The sequence below is a fragment of the Pelmatolapia mariae genome, linkage group LG3_W (assembly GCF_036321145.2).
Source record: "Pelmatolapia mariae isolate MD_Pm_ZW linkage group LG3_W, Pm_UMD_F_2, whole genome shotgun sequence".
Classification (NCBI taxonomy): Eukaryota; Metazoa; Chordata; class Actinopteri; order Cichliformes; family Cichlidae; genus Pelmatolapia; species Pelmatolapia mariae.
The window spans coordinates 27,426,495-27,444,288 of NC_086229.1; the positions used below are offsets into that span (position 1 = coordinate 27,426,495).

At 41.5% G+C, this 17,794-nt stretch overlaps 3 protein-coding genes across 3 annotated transcripts in view; 2 read left to right on the forward strand and 1 right to left on the reverse strand.

Moving 5' to 3' along the window:
- The window catches only part of LOC134624309 (nucleotide-binding oligomerization domain-containing protein 2-like), a 1,192,597-nt gene that overhangs the window by 45,498 nt on the left and 1,129,305 nt on the right, over nucleotides 1-17,794 (forward strand). The window lies entirely within an intron of this gene.
- LOC135932497 (uncharacterized) overlaps nucleotides 1-17,794 on the reverse strand; it is a 125,412-nt gene that overhangs the window by 1,344 nt on the left and 106,274 nt on the right. The gene's annotated exons all lie outside the window — the stretch shown is intronic.
- Nucleotides 4,473-6,346, forward strand: LOC134646806 (E3 ubiquitin-protein ligase TRIM21-like). The gene has a single exon (XM_063500758.1). The coding sequence runs from the start codon at nucleotides 4,655-4,657 to the stop codon at nucleotides 6,344-6,346; it is 1,692 nt and encodes a 563-aa protein (XP_063356828.1). The 5' UTR covers nucleotides 4,473-4,654.

A 17,794-nucleotide genomic window follows, 5' to 3' on the forward strand; every position in this document is an offset into this window, starting at 1 on the left:
CTGTGAATAAGGATCATCTGCAGCACTGACCTCTGACTTTCAGCTCCACTTTTTTCTCCATAAGGACTTTTTCCTTCCTGTCGTAGACGGTGTAGGTGAAGGTGTCTGTGTCAGTTTCTGTGGGGTATGTCAGGGTCAGACTGAGGTCTTCAATCATTTCTGTTCGGTTCCTGTAACGTCTGTGTGGTTTTTCAGGCTGCTTAGAGTCTTTCTGATACACATGGACGTTCCTGCCATCTCTGTCTTTCCACACAATCTTATTTACCTTAGACAGGTGAACTGTGGCTTTGCAGGGCAGATTGGCAAACTCCACACCTGAACCCACCTCCACCTCATGAACTGAAAGAACAACCAAGCACAACATGAGTTGTACAGCATCAGCAGCACGGATCTTTTAACAGGTTCCTTTCTGAACCTTCTCTCTGTTATGAGCAATGTGCAATGTCACCTGATGCTTTTAAGTTTTGTTTTGAAGCAGGGATATAAAAAACAAAGAGATCACAAAAGGGAACTAACATCAATCAAGAAATAGAACCAGAAACAGGTGTAACAAAACTGAGAAGTGCTGCGAAATATTACACTCAAAGAATGAAACACTGTAGAACTAAGTAATACACACCTACATACCCTCTTTATTTTTCAGCCTTTTATATCCACAAAACATGCTGATACCACAGCAAATAGCCAGGACAACCACAGGAACCAAGACAGCTGAGAGAACTTTGGGCCAGACTGGAGGAGGTGGAGGAGGAGGTTCTGTAATTAGCACAAGCACAAAAAACCTGAACATCATCCAGCAGATTTTGATGAATTTAGAGTTCACGTCTCCTCTAACCTCTGTCTACGTCGCTGACCTGTGACCTTCAGTTGTAAGTAAGTCCAGCTCACATCTCGTCCAGTGATGCGGAGGATGCAGGTGTAGGTTCCACTGTCAGAGACTGTCGGGTTTCTCAGAGTGAGGCTGAGGTTTCCAGTTTGCAGAGCATCAGCACTCATTGATGTTCGGTTGGTGTAACGCTGGTTTTGGTCATCCAAATCATCACCACTCTTCACACGAACATGGACTGTTGGGATGTTGAGGTCGTTGCGATCCCACACTGCTGCTGTGAACTCACTGGGAGCAGCTAGTAGCTGACAGGGCAGCAGAGCAGACTCAGCCCCCTCATACACCTCCACTGCTGTGGCATGCTGGGAAACTGAGGACCCAAATGTAAAAGAGGTGAAAGTTCAAACTCTTACTACAGATGCAAAGATGGGTTCAGTTTACAAGTGATCAATTCAGCATCAGAGATTTTCACACTTATGTCATGGTCTGAGCTGGTGGACTATGAGGAGTGGAGAGTGAAACCAAAAGCAGACACTTGCAAAAGAAAGCCTTTTTTTTTTTTTTTTAAAGGCAAGCTGTCTATTAATGGCTTGGTGATGCTAAAAAACAAAAGGTAAAGAAGAACCGAGACTTAAAAAAACTAAACTGAGCAAACTAAAGCTGAAACTAACATACAGAACAGGGAAGATGGATTCATGAGCCAGTGGCTGGAAGCCAACCCACTAACTTCAGGGGAGTGAAACTAAAAACCAGTCTAATAGCGCCCGACATTATTTTGACATAAACTCATTGCTGCCCGAGGCTGCAGCAATGAGTTTATGTCAAAAACAAATCCTGGATATACTGTCCACTTTAATTCTCTTTCTCTTAAGCAGCAAGTGATTAAAGAATTAATAAAAGATTAGTCATTAGAGAAGAAAGCAAAACTCAAAACAGACTTGTGTATCTTGAAGTGTGTTCTTACAAGTCTGTGTGCGTACTTCAGTGATAACAACAATCGCATCAAAGAGTTTTTGGTTATCAAGATTTTCGGAAATGTTTTCTTTATTTAAAAGTACTGCATTCGTTTTCCATCATGATCATCATCCATAGTTTTCTGTCAGGACTGAATAAGGATTTTTGGGGGATGGTATCTGTAGGGTTAGAGCAGGTTTATAGTGTGGCTACAGAAACAGCTGTAGAATGTGTGCGCTTATAGGCATTTCTGGTTTGGACTTGGAATTAATCTCTTCCTGTGTTATATCTCTCGGCTGGCCTGGGAATGCCTTGGTGCCCCCCCAGACAAGCTGGAGGAGGTGGCCGGGGAGGGGGAGGTCTGGACTTCCCTGTTTAGGCTGCTCCCCTTACGACCCAGTCCCGGATAAGCAGAAGAAGATGGATGTTTTATAGATCGATATAATAAATAAACACCTTAAGAAAATCTAGCTAAATAATTTAATTCATTCACAGTGACAGAGTAATCACAAAATGTGGCTTTAAATTTTTTCATTGTACTTAACACAATTAGACAAAAATGTACATGTAATTAAAGACATAAAGCACCATTTAGGCATAAGTATTTGTGTGTGTGATGCTCCAAACAACTATCGAATATGAGAAATTAATTTGAAATTAATTTAAGTCCTGATTGATTTGGTCCTCCCATCGTGAAAGCTGCAGAGAGAGGGTCTTCATTCAGGAGAATACACAGAGCAGTCATCAGTGCCGTCATTACAATATGACCTCAAGTTACAGACGTGTGTGTGTCTGTCTGTGTGTGTGCATGCAGAAGATCAGAGCGTCTTTCTTACTGAGTAAGAGGAGCACAACAACCAGTTTACTTTCAGATTCACTGTTCAGTCATGGAGGGGTGACCGGGGGTTCCCAGGCAGAGAGTATATAGTGTTACAGTGTTATAGTCCTATTTTTATCTGGGAGAAAATAGAACTAACTAGGAATGCACCAACACAGCAACAACAAACACATGCACCAAACTATTCTGTCTTCTTTTTAAAGAGAGAGTGAGCTACAGAGAGATCAGACTTTCATAATAATATGTAACCAGTGTCACCTGGCAGTCAGCGCCCTTCTCTGGGACTGGAAGAGGAGTGACAAAGAAGTGGTGGGTGGGTAAGGAGTAGTCAGCTCTGAGAATTTCAGGAGAAGATGATCTCACTCTGGTGTGAGTGGCTTTGATTTGTGAGGCATTTCTTTTTGGTTTTTCAGAGACGGGTTATTTAGCATTTTAGGTTTACGAGGTTTCATGGTGGAACTTATCAAGGTCTAGATTTACTGTGTATGGAGAAATTAATCGGTGTTTAGTACTTGTTGTTTGTGGTGTTGGTGTTTAAAGAAGTTGAATTAGTACTTGGAGTATATTTAACAGTAGTACTTCTACTTCAGTACAGACTGTGTGTACTTTTACCACCTGTGTCTGAGACCTCCTTCAGGGTCCACCTGAAGCTCTCAGTCTGCTGTGGAAAAAGGAAATCCAGGTGAGTTTCTCCTGATCACCTGAGGCCGTCGTTACTGTGTGAACCCACACACCACTCCTCACTCCTCCCACCCGCTGCACACAGTCACTGAGTACAGACTGGCCGATTCCTGTAAAGGGAGGGGCAGCAAAACCAGACAAACAGGTGCAGGAAGAGGCGGAGCAACACCTGAAAAACAACAAGTTCAACGTAATTTTGCAGAAGTGAAAGTGTGAGAGAGCAGCAGCAGAGCTGCAGTCGAGTCCTGTTTGTCTTTAAAGAAGATTCACTGGAGTCCATCAGGTTTCTCTCAGCAACAGTGGTGAGTGCAGCTGATCACACTTCCTGTTTCTACACAAATCTTCACTCTGTTCACTTCATGCTGACTCATCACAGTCACACTGGATCCATAGAAATCTGCTCATGTAACCACAGATCCACTGTAGGAACATCGAGCTGCTGCTTCAGTCTCACTGTGGCTCTGCTCAGGACTGTGGACTCAATCTGTGCTCTGGACTTCAGACTGACTCCACACTTCCTGGTTATTCATCACTTCCTGTTCCTATTAGATTGATTCTGGATCTGATTGATCATAAGGATTACAGACGTGAAAACACCTGTTTATTCTTTATTGATATAAAGCCTTTGATACTGTAAACCAGCAGATTTTGGTCAGTACTTCAAAAAGTCATTCAGACATTTTACAAAGAGAGATTATCTGACTTAGTGTATCCTGTAAGAGTCACAGATGTTCCTGAATCATTCAGAAAACAGTCGATGCTGCACTTTATAACTTTGTGTGGAAACATAAATCTCATTATTTAAACAGATGTGTTTAAATCATCCTGATAATCAAAGCTTTAAATATGTCAGAGTTCACACATCAGCTGTGATGTTCAAGCTGAACTGGATCAAACATGTCATCAGACACAAACATAGATGATGGTGTTTAATCCCAAAGCTTATTTAAACAAACTGGAGACAGAATTCCTCCTTAAATGTGATTTTGATCAACAAAATTCACTGATCTCATTTTCACACAAATCTTCAACCTTCTGTAAAACAGTCAGAGAAACAATTTCACATCTTTTTAACGACTGTATTTATCTTCATCCCCAAAGTTATTCTGTTCATCTGGACGCTGCACTCTACAGCAGAGACGACGATGTTAAGTTTGTGTTTGGGATGAACCAGTTTGTGTCTGAGTGTGTTGCTGGGTCTCCACCAGTTACTCTGAGAACTGAAGAAGCTTCTCTGATGAAACGTCTTCAAGAAACTCAAAGAAGTCCAGACGCTTTTCTTTCCAAGCTCCTCAGACTACTGACGCTTGTTTCTCTCTTTTTAAAAATGAAATTTAAAGTGAATTTTGAATCAAATGTTTCTTTTCTTTCTCCCTCAGAGTGCAGACATGTCTGCTGCCAGCAATCTGCGATCTGAAGATCAGTTTCTGTGCTCCATCTGTCTGGATGTGTTCACTGATCCAGTCTCTACACCATGTGGACACAACTTCTGCAAAACCTGCATCAGTCAGCACTGGGACATGAATCAGAGCTGTCAGTGTCCCATGTGTAAAGAGACTTTCTCCACTAGACCTCAGCTGAGGGTCAACACCTTCATCTCTGAGATGGTTGCTCAGTTCAGACGTGAAGCTCAGCAGAAAGCCAGCAGCAGCAGCTCAGAGCAACAAGCTGCCAAACCAGGAGAAGTTCCCTGTGACGTCTGCACTGGAACCAGACTGAAGGCCCTGAAGTCCTGCCTGGTGTGTCAGACCTCCTACTGTCAGACTCACCTGGAGCCTCATCTGACAGTGAAACGTCTGAAAAGACATCAGCTGATTGATGCTGTGGAGAACCTCGAAGGCAGGATGTGCACGAAGCACGATAACCTTCTGCAGCTGTTCTGTAAGACCGACCAGACATGTGTCTGCATGCTCTGCTCTGTTTTAGACCACAAGAACCACGAGTTTGTTCCTCTGAGAGAAGAATATGAAGGAAAGAAGGCAGAGCTGGAGAAGACAGAGGCTGAGATTCAGCAGATGATCCAGAAGAGACGACTGAAGATTCAGGAGATCACAGAGTCGGTGAAGATGAGTAAAGATGCTGCAGACAGACAGAAAGCAGAAGGTGTTCAGGTCTTCACTGCTCTGATGGAGTCTGTTGAGAGACGCCTGAAGGAGCTCATGAAGGAGATCGAAGACAAACAGGAAACTACAGAGAAACAGGCTGAAGGTCTCATCAAAGATCTGGAACAGGAAATCTCTGAGCTGATGGAGAGAAGCTCTGAGGTGGAGCAGCTCTCACGCTCTGAAGACCACCTCCACCTCCTCCAAAGCTTCTCCTCCCTGAAAGCTGCTCCACCCAGCAAGGACTGGACAGAGGTCAGAGTTCATCCACCATCATATGAGGGGACTGTGGGGAGAGCTGTGGATCAGCTGGAGGAGACAGTCTGGAAACCCATGAAGAAGCAGCTGTTTGAGGCTGAGCTGCAGAGGGTGCAGCAGTATGAGGTGGATGTGACTCTGGATCCTGATACAGCTCATTCCTGGCTCATCCTGTCTGATGATGGAAAACAAGTGTACTGTGGTGATGTGAAGAAGAATCTTCCAGACAACCCAGAGAGATTTTCTTACTGTGCTAATGTTTTAGGAGAGCAGAGTTTCTCTTCAGGCAGATTTTACTTTGAAGTTCAGGTTAAAGGAAAGACTGACTGGGATTTAGGAGTGGCCACAGAGTCGATCAACAGGAAGGGACAAATCACACTGAGACCTCAGGATGGTTTCTGGACTGTGAGGCTGAGAAATGGAAATAAGTATGAAGCTAATGATTCCCCTTCAGTCCCCCTCTGTCTTCATCCTGGTCCTGAGAAGGTGGGGGTGTTTGTGGATTATGATGAGGGTCTGGTCTCCTTTTATGATGTAGGTGCTGCAGCTCTGATCTACTCCTTTACTGGCTGCTCCTTCACTCACAAACTCCACCCATACTTCAGTCCCAGTCCTAATTTTGGTGGTAAAAACTCTGCACCTCTGATCATCTGTCCTGTCAATCAAACTGAGTCGATCAACTACTGATTTTATTTGATGAACTGATTGATTTTTCTTGAAGGGAACAAATGAACATATTGAGTGTAACTCCTCTACAGTCTCCATGTTTCTATAGAATCTGATCATCAGGACTCTGATTCACACTTTGATTCTCATGGAGTTTGATTTGAACAGAAGAAAAGTTGAATCAGGAAATGTTCCCACTGATGGAGACTCGAGCTGAAGAGCAAATATCAGAGAATAAATGTCCAAAAGCTTCATTTACAATAAAGTTTGTTCAATGCTTTGAGTGAATCCAGACTCATGTGTGGCTGTTATACGGAGCATCAGAGTCCAGCTGAGTTATGTTGGATACAAACTGCTTATTTTGGCTCTGTGAGGATTTTTGTTCACTGAAAACTGATAAGACGGATAATATTCAAAGAACTCTGTAGAGATTCATGCATCCATGTTCTCCACCTGCAGGTGTGGAGGAGAAAGGTGGAGCACAGACTGCTGCATCCTTCCAGTCACATCATTTTGATGATTATATTTCCATGTTGTGATGATTTGGGTTAAAGAGAAACAGAGTTGAACGGCTGCAGTCACAGCATGAAGAAGATGCTGAAGCTGAGCTGTCAGTGAACATGTTTCACTGTGATTTGATTTGAAGAATATAAAGTGTGTGTGGCTGCTGACAGCTGCAGTCTCTGTTAGTCTGCATGTTCAACACACACACAACTTTCCCCCTGAGGCAACGATCCAGCAACAACACAACAGACACACACACACACACACACACACACACACACACACACACACACACACACACACACACACACACACACACACACACACACACACACACACACACACCCGTTTCTTGGGTTAGAGGGACAATTTCTGAAATTTTTGGCAAATTAGACTGGACATAGGGCTATGGGGACACCGGGTTCCAGAGGTGCTAGAGCTACAATATGCATATCAAAAATTATGAAAAAAATCAGCAAACCTATACACAACTTAAAATTTAAACATTTTCTTTGCTCGACTGAGATATAAAAAAGGCTATTTTTTCAGACATTCTGGTGGTTTGTAGAGACTTTTCTGTAGCTCGGTCTATAAGGACAGTCTGGTGTACAAGGTCAGTGATGTCATCATACATATACACAAAGTATAGTCTGTTCTGAAGGGACACATGGTGTGTAAAGCCAGTCTACTGTACACACACACACACACACTGAGTAAATCTGGTTTAAAAGGACACATGGTGTGTAAAGCCAGTTCATTATACATATACTCACACATGCACTAAGTATAACCTTCTTAGAAAAGAAGGTGTATTATAAGACTGTGACTGATACATCATTATAGTAAAATTGAATAAATTTGCTTAGGCTGCTGCCCCCGCGACCCGGCCTCGGATAAGCGGTTGAAGATGGATGGATGGATGAATAAATTAAAAAATAATAAAAAGACTATATTTTGGTTTTCTCTGATGAGCATTACAATCTGACATACAAGCTTACATAAAACACCACAGATCATATCTGTTGTGATCTACTAACAGGTGGTCAAAGTGTCATTAAAACAACTAGAAGCATAACACAACAGTGCTTGCATCAACTAGAACAAACTATGTATTATAGAGTTTTTCATTGTCCTGAAGAAACTGGCACTGAGTGGCTGACCAATAAAACAGCACCTTTGCACACCAGGGGTGAGTCGGGCTGACACCATGACTTATACATAAGACTTATATCAACACACAACACATTTGTTGAATTACTGAACTATATTTAATATAACCAACTCAATCAATTCCTTAAAAGGACAGCATTGTAACAATTATTGAAGGAATATAAAAGTGAATCCTGGCATTAAAAGACTCAGGCTAACCACACATCAAAACAAAACACTGCCTGTGAGCACAGTGAAGTCAACTACATACTTTTTGAATGGAGAACACTAACCTTGAAATCAGGCCCAGAAAGGTAAAGGCTCAGACTGTCAAAAAGTGCATTTAGTGTTTAACATTTTTTTTTTTTTTTTTTAAAGGCCAGTCCTCTGTTGCGCACAAAATCTCAAATGTTTTGAATAGATCTCGTCTCCAAGATAGGTTGTTCCTTTTCTTTGCACTTCAGACATTGCTGGTTGGTGACAGTGATACCGTTTTCAATAAAAGGCTTCATATGTTTCATCACCGCTCCTATCTCCTCCTCAGACCATAGTCTCTTCACACACCGCCTTGCTGAAACACGTAAACCTGTTCAATAAAACAAAACAAATTTGAAGTTTAAAAAGATCATGTGAGATGCACTTGTAGGTAGAGATGGTGTTCAAAACTGTGAAAACAAGCTGGTACTTGTCTAAACAAATTGTGTGTGATAATAAATAGACTGTAGACCTGATAAAATTTAAAGTTTGATTGTTTTCATTAACATGATAGTTCATCACACTGCTTGGTAAACACAAAATACATTCAGCTTCTTTATATGTTATATAATGTCTAACCACATGATGTTGGTGTTGACTGCACATAGTGCCTAGTGATGGACATGGCATCTGATTTATATCATACCTTTAGTAACTGAGTCAGGGACAGGAGGTGAACCAGAAGTCACACAGGCATCATTCCCCTGATCATCTAAACAATATTGCACAGTATAAATGTATGGGCTTAAAGAGGCTTTCTGCCTACCAATCAAACACCATGGGCACAGAGGGGACAGTGACAGCCAGTTCTATTATACTAACTATACACATGGCAATGCTGCTGAACTGGATGAAGTCAACAATACCTCGGGTAATAAGTTTACTGGGAAATGATGTAGATTTTGCACAGGCCAAAACTGATGAAGCATCAAAATACTAGTCATAAAGCATTAGTGTCACAATTAGGAATGGAACAACTAACAATCGACCATGTAAAAATGTACTGATGGTTAGTAATATTGTTCTATACACAATCCCAGGTTATCGTAATCAGCATAGTAGTGTTAATAGTAAAGTCTGATTTCATTTTTAATGCAATGAAAAACAGAGATGCAAGTGGCATTAATGAAACAAGAGAGCATCGTTATCATACGTGATGTGCGCTGTTAAAATACGTTACTGCACATTTCACTGGATTTGTCTCTGAACAGGACTAACTCACAGATCCCAGCTCATTACATAAGATATGTTGGGCAAACTTTGAGTACAGCATTGAAAATGTACCTTGAGCTGCAGTCTCGGAGAAGTGAGGCAAATCAGAAGTCACAGAAGTTAATATTTCTTCATTGTCATTGATAGATAGATAGATATATTGATATATATTTTGCTAGAAAAATCTATCTATCTATATAATACATACAGTGAGGAAAGTAAGTATTTGAACACCCTGCTATTTTGCGAGTTCTCCCACTTAGAAATCATGGAGGGGTCTGAAATTTTCATCATAGGTACATGTCCACTGTGAGAGACATAATCTAAAAGAAAATTCCGGAAATCACAATGTATGATTTTATAACAAGTTTTTTGTATATTTCTTTGTAAAATAAGTATTTGAACACTTGAGTCAAACTATATTAATATTGCCTTTGTTAACAATTACAGCGGCCAAACAGTTCCTGTAGTTCTTCATCAGGTTTGCACACATTGCAGAAGGTCTTTTGACCCACTCCTCCACACAGATCTTCTGTAGATCTGTCATGTTTTGGGCCAACACAGACTTTTAACTCCATCCACAGATTTTCTATTGGACTGAGGTCTGGAGACTAGTGAGGCCACTCCAGAACCTTGAAATGCCTCTTACGGAGCCACTCCTTGGTTTTCCTGGCTGAGTGCTTCAGGTCTTTGTCTTGTTGAAAGACCCAGCCAGAACCCATCTTCAATGCTCTGACTGAGGGAAGGACGTTTTGGCCCAAAATCTCACAATCCATGTCCCCGTTTATCTTCTCCTTAATACAGTGCAGTGGTCCTGTCCCCTGTGCAGAAAAACAGCCCAGAGCATGATGTTTCCACCCTCATGCTTCACTGTAGGATGGTATTATTGGGATGAGACTCATCCTTCTTCTTCCTCCAAACCCCAACAATGGAGTTTAGACCAAAAAGTTTTATTTTGGTCTCATCTGACCACAGGACTTTCTCCCATGACTCTGGATCATCCAGATGGTCCCTGGCAAACTTCAGACGGGCCTGGACATGGGTTGGCTTAAGAAGGGGAACCTTCAGTGTGATGAATGATTTTAAACCATGACGTCTCAGTGTATTACTGATAGTAGCCTTGCCAACGGTGGTCCCAGCTCTCTTCAGGTCATTGACCAGCTCGTCCCGTGTAGTTCTGGGCTGATTCTTCACCTTTCTTAGCATCACTGACACCCCACGAGCTGAGATCTTACGTGGGGCTCCAGTCCGAGGAAGACATTAGCCTCTTCCATTCAGGGGCGCCTGCAGAGGGTACGCACAGTCACCTGCACGCGCTCCATCGCGCACACGCACATGCGTGCACGCGCACTGTCGCGCACCGAGCTGCTTGGCAGTGGCTCTGGAGCCCTTTCCAGCTTTGTGAAGGTCTAAAGTTTTGTCTCTTGTGTCGTTGGACAGCTCTTTGGTTTTACTCATGTTGCTGCAACACTTTTGACAGATTGTGGGGTGCACATGTGTCTTTATGAAAGCTAACGGCATCAAACAGGTGCTGCTAAATTAGAATCATGAGCAGAGTGTAGTTGGACTGTTTAAAAGCAGAATAACAGGTCTTTGAGGGTCAGAAATCTGCATGATAAGCAAGTGTTCAAATACTTATTTTAAGCAGTAATATACAAAAATATTTTAATAAAATCATACATTGTGATTTCCGGAATTTTCTTTTAGATTCTGTCTCTCACAGTGGACATGTACCAACGCTGAAAATTTCAGATCCCTCCATGATTTCTAAGTGGGAGAACTTGCAAAATAGCAAATACTTACTTTCCTCACTGTAAATGGTATTAACTACACAGCAAAGTACAAACAGAACTGCAATAACATTATCTAAATATATAAAAATGTAAATTTTAAATATTTTATCAATACAACTGCAAAGTCTATAACACAGAACACAATAATTTCAGTACCTCGCAATGTGGAAGCATCAGGGAGTTGCTGTGATCCAGTAGCCATCCCATCTATGTCATCTATAAAATTGAAAAAAATGTTATTAGACCAACCATATTCACAAACACCAAGCCGATTTAACAACATATAAACCATGCATACCACCAATTTCATCCAGAGTTTTTCCTTGAATATCCTTCACACTTCCCTTCTCCATGGCCATGAGCAACTTGGAGATCTTAGCCAGCTGAATTGTTGATTGGGGCAGTCGATAGTATTCTCTATGGACCCTAATGTCATGGCCGAGGAAATCGGCCAGCTGGTCTAGTTCATTATCTTTCAAGTTCATGACTTGGCTTATCGTGGCAATCTGTTTGCGAAGGTTAGTTGATCTGAGGTTCTGAGGATGTTCAGCTCCGCAAGCATCTGCAAACTGACCAAACTGCCCTCTGTAGTGACCATCACTACAAGGAATGGTGAAAAGGTACATATTGTTTTCAGATACCCCGCACTCTTTCCTCTTACTAACGAGGAGTGACAGGTTATCGGTCATATCAGAAGTCAGGATCACAGCCACCTTTCGTCCTTTTTTCCCCTTCAGTTCCACTCTGGCAAACTGCAATGTTAAATGATGACTACCTGTACTTACAATGATTTAAAGACTGTACATGCAGTATAATTGTAATCAATTGATAAACATGATCTTTACAAACCACACTATTTACCAAACTACACATTGATACAATCTTTAGTAAACAGATGAATCCATGCTAACCTCATGCTCAGAGTTGTCTGCTGTAGGTCTAGATGACTGACACTCTGCTCTTAATTCTCTGTCTGTAGAAGAGAACACAAGACATGGAGGCATAGTGCTTTGCAGGACCCCAGGGTTTAACAGGTAGTGCTTACTCAAGCAGGGACTCACCTGTGAATGAGTCTGTAGAGATCACATGGTGCTCCACGTCATGGGCAATAGGCTCTGCAACACACTGTTGACCAGAAGGGATGCTTGCGATCTTTAGCTGGGTATGAAAAGTAGAACAAATATTGTAAACATCTGGCAGCTACAGTGGAAATGTATTTAATCCGCTACGAGTGGTCTTTTCTAACCAGTGTCCCCTCAACCCGTGTGTTTTTCTGAGTATGCCAAACACTGGAGATGAAACAGTGAAAGACTCGGTTTGAGCTCAGATGTCAGGACAGTGTTCTCACATACCTTGAGTTTGTCTGTGTCAGACACACACACATAGTTAAGCATTTTCTGTTTCACCTTCAGTTAAATACAGTTCTAACTCTCACCCTAACTGCAAGGAAACAGAGTGATTAACCCTTACCTAGTAAAGTGAAGCCAAAGTAAGACAATACTAAGAAGCTAAAGTGACTGTGAGTAAAAGGTGCATGTATATGTCTGACACAGAAAACCCCAAGGTTTTCAAGGACACTGTCCATCAGCCTCATAATGACATCTGAGCTCAAACTGATGCTTTCACTGTTTCACCTCCAGTGTGTGGCCACTCAGTAAAACACACTTGTGGAGGGGACACAAAACAGATAAGCTTGCAATCATCACTTGGGAAAGTCAATGTTACGGGTTCGAAATTGAGGATGAGAGTAAAACAATGATAGTCCAGAAGAGGTCGTTCAAACAATTGATTTTAATGCACGCAGCGTGGAGAGGTGTAAACTGCAAAACAGTTGTACATCTCTACCCAAAATACACTCTAGATTGCTTTTATAACATCAGGGTATTGTGACGCCCCTTCTTGCGTTTACAAGCACATAATTTGCATGTACAGAACATTCATTTATTTTAAGAATTAAATGCAAACACAGAAGTTCCTCCTTGTGGCATACTCTTCCAAATATGGTGATGATCTAAGGCCTTTGAGGTCACCATGGACTGGACATCCTTCTGTCACCTGTAACTCGGCAAACTCAAATACCACAAGAAGCTGAATACATTCAGGCCTTTGCTCAGCTACTATTTTACTGTACCAATATACTCAGCATATGAGTTATGATACATATATATTTAACTCAATCATTTTAAAGTAGTTATAACTGCACCTGTAATAAACATGTTAATATTTGATTATGATACCCCTATAATATAAATTATAACATAATGTCAGCAGCTTCAATAAACACTTTGATGAAATGATAATTAATGCAATGATAAGATGATGGTTATGTAAAATAATCCCTGTAATTCCACATCATACAAATTCAAGATTTAGTTAAACCAGATTGAATACCACCAAGAGGACATTTAAATATTGTGACTAGGGCTGAAACAACTAATCGATTAATCGACAACTAATCGATTATTGAAATAATCGTTAGTTGCAGCCCTAATTGTGACATCTAGATATGTAGGTTTTAAACAACAATTCATAGGGGGAAATTTTTTTTTAAATGACCCACCTTTTTCCGCCAGGGCCATTCTTTCCCACCATAGTCATAAGTAATTTCACTTCCTGCCTCAATTTCCTTCAGTGCAAAAAGGCAGAGATGTGGCTTCCCTTCTGCTTCAATCAACTTCATTCTGCAATTTGGTGTCCTGTGTTCATCGTTTACTAGTCGCCCAAATGACCCATCTTCAAGTGCTCCATCAATACTGCAAATTTGGAAACATACATTAAACAAACATTTATAGTGACACGCCTATGAACTATACTATTATTTTTAAGCACCAACACAAACACAACATCCAATACAAGTTTAGTTGTTAAATGCATAGTTGATAAGTTAAAGAGGGTCCATCAGTCAAGGACGCGTTGCTTTCTGACTGAGATAAGTGTTTGCGCTTCTACTTGTGCTTAGAGCAGGGGTGCTCAATCCCAGTCCTCGAGAGCTACTGCCCTGCAGCTTTTAGATACGTCCTTGTTCCAACACACCTGAATCAAATGAATGCCTCGTTATCAGGCCTTTGCCAGACTTAATGGCATGCCGAAGAGGTAATCCAACTATTTGATTCAGCTGTGTTGGAGTAGGGATGCATCTAAAAACTGCAGGACAGTAGCTCTCGAGGACTGGGATTGGGCACCCCTGGCTTAGAGCTTAAACGTGGTTTTGTTGTACTGTCGCGCTGACCTAGTAGGTGTGGCTGTTACTCTTCTCTTCTCTTCCTCCTCTTGCCCACTACCTGCTCTGTGCTGCTGCTTGCGCGTGGCCGCTGATTAGACCTTGTGCAATCTACAGCTAAGCGCAGCCTGGTGCGCACTGCTCCGCCAGGTGAGTTGAATTAGAGCAATCAAGGGCGGGCGTGCCTAGTAGAGCTTAAAATGCATGCAGCAGTCATTTGACTCGAGTGCGACATACTGAGAGGACAGCAAACCAAGCACAATCCACTTTCCACTGTGAGGAAGACTTTGAGTTAGACAGCTATCGGTAAGATCGGATTCATATTTGCTGCTTATGTTTGGGAACTATAGAAGCTCAATTGTGGAAATGTATTTATGCTTTGGGAAATAGTTACTGCATTTAAGTTTAAAAAATTATATTGATATTAAAATAAATGTTTAAGTTTGAATAAATTGTTTGTGTAGATAGTGTTTCCCACACATTTATGTTAATTAATACTAAAAGTAATTACCCCAAATCCTTGGTTAAATCTTAAAACTAGTGTAAATATGTTTGGTTTAATTTAAGGAAAATAATTCTTTGTAAAAGAAAATCCTTGGTTAAAGTCTTTATTAAAATATTTGTAAACTCTAAAATGTATACTTTAAAAATGTAATTGTTACAGAAAGTGTAAAAAATGCAAGGTAGACCACAGTTTATTTCATCTTCGTTGTTTGAAATTACTCACCTCTGATTTAAAAACTAATGAATGTAAAACTAAAACTAGGATAAATGATAGTTTAGACAAAAGTGGCTTTACTGAAGTGTATATTTTTGTTATTTCATTTGTCTTCTGTATAATGCATTTAATTTGTCTGAATGATTAATGAAATGTTCTTTATTTTTTGTGTTGAAAGGTTTTTCACCTATCCATCAAGCCATCCATCTACCTACCTCACAGACACAGAACACTTGACATGTACTATTTTGGTATTGTACATATTATACAGTAGTTTTGGACACAGTATAACAGTGCGCGAGTCTCCGTGTCCACATGTGCCAAATGCGCACAGACACAGGGCCGCTCATTCAGCCCTGGCCATTTGAATTTTCTCTTATTATTTTCTCTATCTCTATATTATATTTTAAATCTTCACAGCAACGTGAGCACACTGTCTTAGCTGTAAAATGTAGGCTTATATTATTACCCCTCTAACCCCGTACATTACACCCGTGAGTGTGTATTAGAGAAGGCACACACAGGCTGAATACGGGGACTAACGGGCCCTCAGCCAGTGTTGGGGAGTAACGGAATACATGTACCGCCGTTACGTATTCAGAATACAAAATATGAGTAACTGTATTCCGTTACAGTTACCGTTTAAAAAGGTGGTATTCAGAATACAGTTACTTTGGTGAAATAAATGGAATACACGGCGGTACTTCCCTGTTTCATATTGTCGCGGCTCCGGATTGTTTGGGTTTTGTTTGACAGCTACGTTCTGTTGTTCCAGGCGGCAGCGTTACGGTTGCCATGGTTACAAGGTGAAGCACTCTCTCTCTGCGTGTTTCCTGGGTGAGAGAGCGCTTTTTTGTTGTTGTTGTTGTTGTGCTAAGCTAATAGACAGAATGCTACAGGCATAGCTCTAAAGCATGTAGCCTGATGGGCAGTGTAGTCCGTGCTGCAGGGAGAATGGACTGCCATACACGTTATGTGTCTGTGAGCGAGGGAGGGAGAGAAAGGAAAAGAGCTGTCACGGAGCAAAAACGGGAGCTGGAAGCATGTAAATATAATAATAACCACTGCAGCCAAACAGAGTGCCTGACGAGCCCAGCTGTAAGTAAGCTATTAAGACTCAACTGTACACTGTGTTCGTGTTTTCCTCTGGAAACAATAAGTTTCGTTGGAGCAGCCTTTCAACGCCTCTCTCTGTCTCCCGCAAGCAAAGTTGACCCAGACAACAAAGTAAAGCTAGTTTTTGGCTACCAGCCCGAGACTAACCCGACGTATTAGCCAGAGGTCCCTTTACTACGTTTCGGACCTTCAGTAACAGTAATAAATCACAGCAATAGTACATTCACGTAGTTGTAAACAGCATGATAATATATTAAGTATTCCAAAGTATTCAGAATACGTTACTCTCATTGAGTAACGTAACGGAATACGTTACAGAATACATTTTGGGGCATGTATTCAGTATTCTGTAGTGGAATACATTTTAAAAGTAACCTTCCCAACACTGCCCTCAGCATATGTGGGAGTCCCGTAAGTCCCCAGTACAGCGAGTTCCCGGGGACCACAGGGTCACCGGGAAATGACGGATCCTTAGTAAGAATGAGATCCCGCTATTCCACGGGTCCGTCACTCCCCCTTCTATAGATTCTGGGGACTGACGGGGGCCGGGTACTAGAGGTAAGGACTCGTTAAAGAGCAATATGAGATGTTTGCTTCAGAAATCCTGACCTTGCAATAGAAATGTAAACATTCAGTCATTTTGAACTTACCACAATGTCTTCTGCTTCCATACGAATTCAAACATGAAGACTGAACATGCGCTGTGGTACAAGTTACGTCTGTGTTCAGCTTCAGTTGCATCAATAAGCTCCCCTCTATACTCGACCACAAAGTCTCCTTGTTTGAAATTGGCTAAAGTGAAGATGCCACGACCTGAAAACACAACCATATTAGAGACACAGGCGTGGCAGCACTGCAAATAATCAATTCATTAAATATGTATATCTGTAAATTGCAAGTATGCAATGTTGTGCTTTTTTCAATTCTACATATATAATAAAGAAAACATGTCCAAGTGCAGAAAACATAAATAGCCAGGCTCGCTAATTAAATTATTCTTAAAATACCTTTAATTTTAATTTATATTGATGTTTGTACAGGTCACCACTGGTGATGCGTAACCCCTCAGTCTAGCCTGCAGTGTGTCAAAGTCACTCACCTTTAACTGAATTAATAAATTTGATTTCTAACATTGAATTCTTGTCTCTTCTTGCAAGGATGTGATTAATGGCATCCTGAAGGGGAGTGGTTCTCCGTGACATGATTTGCTAAGGAAATTAAGATAAAAATGTAAACAACATCAAAACTTCAAGCCTTTATGCTTACAAGGGCATTAGTAAAGCCTGAATGAGAAGCACCCGCCATGTTAGCGTATTATTAGTTTAAGAAAAAAAAAAAACGATCCCGGTGCTTGGGACAGTCCGGGAATCCCCGCCCCGCGTGTTGCTGTGACCTCCGTGAACCGTTCCGCGTGCTCCGGCCCGCTCCGCCGTCCTCACCTCGTCGTGGTCCGGTCCCCGCGGTGCGCTCTCCGCCGTCCGCTCGTCGTGGTCCGGTCCCCG